Source organism: Camelina sativa, chromosome 9 (assembly GCF_000633955.1).
Source record: "Camelina sativa cultivar DH55 chromosome 9, Cs, whole genome shotgun sequence".
In the NCBI taxonomy this organism is placed as follows: Eukaryota; Viridiplantae; Streptophyta; class Magnoliopsida; order Brassicales; family Brassicaceae; genus Camelina; species Camelina sativa.
Genome location: NC_025693.1, coordinates 5,729,819 through 5,737,302, shown reverse-complemented (window position 1 = coordinate 5,737,302; position 7,484 = coordinate 5,729,819). Strand labels below are relative to the sequence as shown.

The following is a 7,484-nucleotide window of genomic DNA, read 5'->3' as shown; positions in this document are numbered from 1 at the left end:
TGCAAACAAAGGGTTTGTAATCATAGCAGTATATGTGGATGATTTGAATATCCTAGGAACCTCTGGGGAAATCGCCCAAACAGTTGAATATCTCAAGAGAGAGTTTGAAATGAAAGACCTAGGTATAGCTAAGTTCTGTTTGGGATTGCAGCTTGAGTACATAGATAATGGAATCCTTGTGCATCAAATGGCATATACTGAAAAAGTAGTCAAGAGATTTAATATGGACCAGTCTCACCCATTGCCTAGCCCAATGGTTGTGAGAAGCCTAAATTTAGATAGTGATCCATTCGGTCCAAAGAAGGGCGATGAAGATGTTCTCGGTCCGGAAGTGCCATACCTCAGTGCTATAGGAGCGTTAATGTTCTTGGCTAGCCACACTAGACCAGACATTTGTTTTGCCGTGAACCTCCTAGCAAGATTTAGTTCTTGTTCGACCCAAAAGCACTGGAACGATATCAAACATGTATTGCGTTAATACAAGGAACACTGGATTTGAGTTTATTTTATACTAACTATAACAAAGAAGGTTTAGTTGGTTTTGCTGATGCAGGTTATTTATCGGATCCACATAATGGAAAGTCTCAAACCGGCTATTTTTTTACGCACGGTGGTACAGAAATTTCATGGCGTTCAATGAAGCAGACCATTGCGGCCATTTCATATAATCATGCAGAGATTTTGGCAATGCATGAAGCCAGCCGTGAGTGTGTTTGGTTGAGATCGATGACTCAACACATCAGGTCAGATTGTGGCATGGCCGATGATAAGGAACCAACCGTCATATATGAAGACAATACCGCTTGCATCGCACAGCTTAAGGAAGGATACATCAAGGGAGATCGGACGAAGCACATCTTACCTAAGTTCTTCTTCACACATGAACTACAAAAGGCCGGATAAGTTCAAGTGGTGCAAATTCTATCATGCGACAATTCAGTCGATCTCTTCACCAAGTCATTACCGACATCGACATTCAAGAAGCTCATGCACCAGATTGGAATGCGGAGACTCAAGGACTTCTAGTGATGCTTAGAACAGGGGGAGTAATACGTGTTGTACTCTCTTTCCTTCACCATGGTTTTGTCCCACTGGGTTTTCCTGGTAAGGTTTTAATGAGGCAGCGTCCCCAAGTGTATCGTGGTGATCCCTTAGCATCTGCACGGTAATGTCATCCAAGGGGGAGTATTGTAAATCACTTAGGATGGATCTCCATAACCGGCCCACTCACATGTCCAAGTCCACAAGGCCCATCGGTCATCTTCTCTATTCTAAGTTGGTTTAGGATTATGCTTTCTAAACTACTATTTAATGTACTCTTTATTCGATAAGATCAATAATAAGAAGAATAGAATACAACCTTTGTTTCTCTAGTTTCACAACAAAACTAAGGATTTTGTATCCTCAAATTTGCTTTTCCTTTAAAACAAAATATTAAATTTTTTGTTTTGTTTTAAAGTAAAACGTAAAAATTATTATAGAAAATATTACCAACAATATATGAAGATGTGGATGTTGTCAACGAACAAAGAGGATGACATCCTCTGACAAGCTAAACAGAGGCTAAAGTTGATGTCTTTAGCTTGAATGAGCTTCTGTCTAGGATTTAGAGAACTTATCTAAGTTTGTTTCCGATAGAACACTCAACAAACTCAAAACGCAACCGAAACCAAAACATAACAAAAGAAAAGAAAACAGAGCACATTGAACTAATGTTTACCCAGTTCACTTCCGTTAACAAGGAAGCTACGTCTAGGCCGGGATCTGACTCCCGGAATCCACTAATCACAGAGTTTAACACAGAGAAATCTCTCACCCACTGAACCCCTTACAAGCTCACTCGATTCAATATGTCTTGTCTCTCTCTGTTTCCCCAAGAACATAAAGCACAAGTTTACTCTTTGTTTATGTTCTCTCTTCTTAACTTTATCTCTCTCTCATACATACACTTCCTTTAAATAGATGATTGCTCAATAACCCTAGTTCCCCTTCTAGCCGCTTCTACAAGTTGCCTCTTCCTTGGCGTTATTGTAGTGACATCACTTGGTCTCTTTTCAGGGAGCAAATAAGATGAATTCCTCTTTTGCTTTTGCTTTTATAGGCTCGGCGGCAAAATCGGATTGTTGCAGCTTGTGATCCTGAACGTGAGTCATCACTTGAGCTGGCACTACTTTTCCTCCAAGCTTCTTTTGAATTTTGTATCATTCTTTGTTCACTAATTCCTAACAAAACTCCACCTAGTGAATCAAGAACAACAATAAGAAAACATGTCAAGTATACTTACCTTTAATGAGAGAGAGATTCTGGTTCGATTAGCCTTTGGATTCCATCCCGGTTCTTGAGGTCACGTAGCAAGTTCAATGCTGCTTGAAACTTGCTAACGGGTACAATCTTGGTAAAGATATTTGCAGGATTTACATCTGTGGATATCTTTGTCACTTCCACAACTCCATCTGCTACGCAATCTCGGATCTTGTGGAACTTGATGTCAATGTGCTCCGTCCTCTCATGATGCACATTGTTCTTTGAAAGAGCTATGGCGCCTTGAGAATCACAGAAAATCTCAACTGTCTTCTGATCATAACCAAAGTCCTTCAATAAACCTTTAAGCCATAATGCCTCTCTTACTGCTTCACATAAAGACATGTACTCGGCTTCAGTGGAGGACATAGCCACCACTTTCTCCAAACGCAACCTCCAACTGATAGTATTTCCACCAAGGGTGAAGACCATGCCACCAATAGACCTTCTTCTATCGACATCTCCTACGTGATCAGAGTCACAGTAACCTCTAATGAGGAAATCAGACCATTTTCGGTAGCACAGCTTCATCTTTTGTGTTTCGCTGATGTATCTTAACACCCACTTGACTCCTAACCATTGTTCTTTGATCAGTTTACTCATAGATCTGCTAATGACACTAACAGGATAGGCCAAGTCAGGCCTTCTTCCGATCATAGCATACATAATGCTCCCAATGGCATTAGAGTATGGAACTGTCTTCATGTACTCCTTGTCTTTGTGCAGTTGCTCTTCAGTAGCAGCCTGCATCTTTAGGTGAACTCCAAGTGGAGTGTCTTGCTTCTTCGCTTGATCCATCTTGTACAGTTCCAACACTTTTTCCAGATAACCTTCTTGGGAGAGCTTCAATGTTCCTCTTTCTCGGTCTCTTATGATCTCCATGCCAAGTATCTTCTTCGCTGCTCCCAAGTCCTTCATCTCAAATCTTTCACTGAGTTTCTGTTTCAAACTTGAAATTAGACTTATGTCTTTAGCTGCCACCAACATGTCATCAACATAGATGAGCAAGTAAATTTTAGAACCATTCTCAAGAGTCTTGATGTAAGCGCAGTTATCTCTAGCACTCTTCTCAAAACCGATCTCAGTCATGAAACTGTCGAATTTCTGGTTCCACTTTCTTGGTGACTATTTCAGGCCGTATAGAGACTTGTTGAGTAGACACACTTGTCCTGGCTGGAACTGATTTTCAAAACCTTCTAGGATCTCCATATAAATCTTTTCTTCTAACTCTCCATGCAGAAATGCAGTCTTGACGTCTAACTGTTCCAACTCATAATCTTCTTCTACGACAATGGCTAACAAGATCCTTATGGACACATGTTTTACCACTGGTGCGAAGACATCAGTGTAATCAACACCCTTCTCTTTGTGCATACCCTTTAGCAACGAGTCTGGCCTTGAATCTCGGCTTCTCAACTTCAGGAATCCCAGGCTTACGCGGGAAAATCCACTTGCAACCGATGATCCTTTGTCCTTTTGGCGGTATGACTGCAATCCATGTGTGATTCTTAAGTAAAGAATCCATCTCATTGAGCATTTCACTTCTCCATAATTCCCAATCAGTATCTCCGTAGTGCAGCTTGATAGGTTGCAGGTTATGCTTTGTCTCCATCGAATGTGGTGACAATAGGCTCTCCATCAAATTCGTTCTCATCGTCCGTTTCTTCTCCAAAGTAGCCTTCCACATCAAATCTCCTAGGAGCAGTGATGTGTCTCCTTGTTCTATCGCGAACCAAATGATAACTCTCCGGTGAATCAAGTGCAGGATCTTCAGGGATTGCGTTCGCCTCTGTTTGGTGATCGTCTTGAATAGGTGAGTGATCTCCCAGGGATCCTGCTTCTTCCAAGAGATCTCCACCCAAGCGTGTATCACCAGTTTCTTGAAGATCAATATCCAGAGAACCGCTTGATGCTTCTTCTTCAGAGTTTTAATTTCCCTGCATCAGATCCTTGTAGACTGCATTCTCTTGAAATAACATATTTCTACTTACTGCAACCTTCTTTTCTTCTAGTAACCATACCTTGTAACCTTTCACTCCTTCTGGATAGCCTAGAAACACTTCTTTCTTGGCTCTAGGAACTAGTTTGCCTTCATCTGCATGAACAAAAGCAACACATCCTAATCTCTTTAAATAACTGTAAACTGGAGATTTACATGTCCATCTCTTGTCAGGAATCTCAAAGTTTAATGCAGATGAGGGTGTTTTGTTGATCAAGATTACTGCTCTGTTAGTAGCTTCAGCCCAAAATCTCTTAGGCATTCCAGAATCACTCATCATGCTTCTTACTTTCTCCATAATCGTGCGATTCATCCTTTCTGCAACACCGTTCTGCTGAGGCGTGTATGCACATGTTTTGTGTCTTGCTATTCCTCTCTCCTTGCAGAACTCATTGAACATGTGATTGCAGAATTCTAGACCGTTGTCGGTCCTTAAGATCTTGATCTTCCTCTCTGCTTGGTTCTCCACCAAAGTGTTCCATTCGACAAATTTTTCAAATGCCTCATCCTTGTGCTTTAGGAAGTAAACCCATGTCTTTCTCGAGTAGTCATCGATGAATGTGATAAAGTACTGACATTTTCCCAAAGACAGTGACACTGATGGAGCTCCCCATAAATCCGAATGTACGTAGTCGAGCTGGTCTTTGGAACCGTGAGTAGCTAAGACAAAGCTGACTCTCTTTGCTTTTCCGTATATACATTCTTCACACATTTTTAAGGTTGTAATCCTTTTCTTGTCTAGAAAACCTCTCTTTGCCAAGATCCATGTTTTTCTGACTTATGTAGCCCAATCTCCGGTGCCATAAGATTGTATCATCAGGTGACCTCACAACCGCGAGAGACTGACCAGTTTCGGGTCTTCCTTGATGGAATGCGACTGGAAATAGGGCCGAAGTTTCCGAGCAGCGACGACTAGAGCGAGGGCCAGTTTTTCCAAGGTTGGATAACGTGTTTATGCATCATTGAGAGCCTTGCTTTTGTAGAAGATTGGGCGTTGATCGCCGCGGTCAGCTCGGACTAGCATGCCGCTAACTGCCGAACTGGAGACGGAGACGTAAAGATATAATGTCTCCCCTTCTTCAGGCTTGACGAGTACCGGATGGCTGGTCAAGTATTCTTTGAGTTGTCGGAAGGCGATCTCGCAAGCGTCGTCCTAGTGAAAATCCTTGTTTCATAGAGGAGCTGGTAGATTTAGAGCTGTTATTCGACCTGTCAGGCGTTGAACCTCTCGTTTATTGGTCGGATATGGAAGCCCTAGTACTGCTTCGATTTGCTTCGGATTCACCTCGAGTCCCCGTTTGGTCACGATGTATCCCAAGAACTCTCCCGAGGTTACACCGAATGTGCATTTGGTCGGGTTTAGCTTCATTTGAAATTGACCCATAATGTCAAAACACTCGGCGAGATGTTGGACATGTTGTTCCGCGATCAAAGATTTGAATAGCATATCATCGATATAGATTTCCATCGTTCGTCCTAATAGGTCGGTGAACATCATATTGACCACGCGCTGGTAGGTCGTCCCCGCGTTCTTTAGCCCAAACGGCATTACCTTATAGCAAAAAGTCCCTCTATCCTTGATGAACGCGGTCTTCTTGCCATCTGCATGGTTCATCGCGATCTGATTGTACCCCGAGAAGGCATCCATAAACGAGAGCAGATGATTCCCCGCGGTAGCTTCCACGAGACGATCGATATGCGGTAAAGGAAAGCAATCTTTGAGACAGGCTTTGTTGAGGTCAATGAAATCGACGCAGGCTCTCCACTTGTCGTTCTTCTTTTTGACGACCACCGGGTTCGCTAGCTAGTCAGGGTATTGTACCTCCATTATCTGATCGGCTTTGAGGAGTCGTTCGACTTCGTCTTGCACCGCTTTCGCTTTATACGGTCCTAAACGTCGGTGCTTTTGCCGGATTGGTTTGAACGTGGGGTCGATGTTCAGTTTATGGCAAGTGACCGAGGGATCGATACCGACCATATCTTTAGTGGAACAGGCAAACGTCGAGGATCTGGTTTTCAGGAAAGTAATCAGTTCGACCTTGATCCGTTCTTCGAGTTCGGCTCCAATCCCAACCGTTCGCGAGGGGTCTGTATCGTTGATGTTGACCTGGATAATTTGACATCTTGTGGATTTTAACAGATCTCGCTCCGGTTTAAGGGGATCGCCCAGGTGATCCCCGCTCTGTAATTGTTATGCTTCCTCCTTCTGTCTTTGCTTTTTCTCGAGAACAGAGCAGGTCTTGGCCATCTTTTGATCGCCATAGAGCGTGTATATTCCGGTTGCATTCGGAAATTTAACGCAGAGGTGGTAGGTTGAAGGGATTGTCTGCATCGAATAGATCCAGGGCGAACCCAAGATGGCGTTGTAGATGGACGGTACATCTACGACCACGAATTTGGTCTTGCGGGTGACTCCGCCGGCCCAAACTTGTAGCTTCACATCGCACATTGACATCTTAGCTATCCCAACATATCTGGTCAGCGTTTTGGGCTCAGGTTTGATCTGCTAAGGTGTTATGCCCATCTTTTCCAACGTCTGCCAGAACAGGACGTTGACCATGCTGCCGGTATCCACTAGAACCCGCTCCACGTCGAATTCGCCCATTGCAACTTCTACGACTAGTGGATCATTATGGGGGTGATGAATCCCTTTAGCATCTTCAGTCGTGAAAGTGATGGGGTCGGGGCTGAGTGGTTCTTCCTCGGAGGTCGCCTGATCACTACAGATTTGGCGCCCTCGCTTTTTCAGGGCCCGGATGGAATCCTTACATTCTTCGGTCTGACCGATAATCATGGATATACGACCCCGAGGTGGAGAGTTTGCCTGCTCAGCTTGATGTCCTTTTTGGCGCTTTGGCGGTCGCGGGAGTCCTTCCGCTGGTGCTGGATTATTCTGCTGCGCGACAGGCGGTTGGTGTTGCTGCTCGTTTTGCGCATTATTTGGAAGATTGTTGCTCTTCAGACCTTGCCCAAGGTTAAATCATCTAGATCTTCCTCCACGACCACCGCGGAAGGCTTTAGGCTGATAGACAGCTTGAATCTTGCCGGATAAATACTTTTCGAATAGATAATTGGACAGGTGTTTGCACTCAGCTGTGGAATGGCCTCGAAACATATGGAAATCGCAATACAGTTCCGCTTGTGCGTCTGGAGTTGTGTTGTTCTATCTTGCGTCTTCAGAGAT

At 43.7% G+C, this 7,484-nt stretch overlaps 1 protein-coding gene across 1 annotated transcript; it reads right to left on the bottom strand.

Annotated features, from left to right (window-relative positions):
* Positions 6,492–7,094, bottom strand: LOC109126360. The gene is made up of 2 exons (XM_019229871.1): positions 6,858–7,094; positions 6,492–6,803 (listed from the first exon to the last, which is right to left on the bottom strand). Exons 1-2 carry the CDS (start codon positions 7,092–7,094, stop codon positions 6,492–6,494), a joined length of 549 nt encoding a protein of 182 aa, XP_019085416.1.

What these genes read in the sequence shown, in the direction of transcription:
- LOC109126360 (XM_019229871.1), bottom strand. Translation starts at nt 7,094, where the DNA reads ATGATTATCGGTCAGACCGAAGAATGTAAGGATTCCATCCGGGCCCTG. An exon ending in TAGTGGATACCGGCAGCATG is followed by an intron (nt 6,804 to 6,857) that starts GTCAACGTCCTG and finishes ACACCTTAGCAG; the next exon opens with ATCAAACCTGAGCCCAAAAC.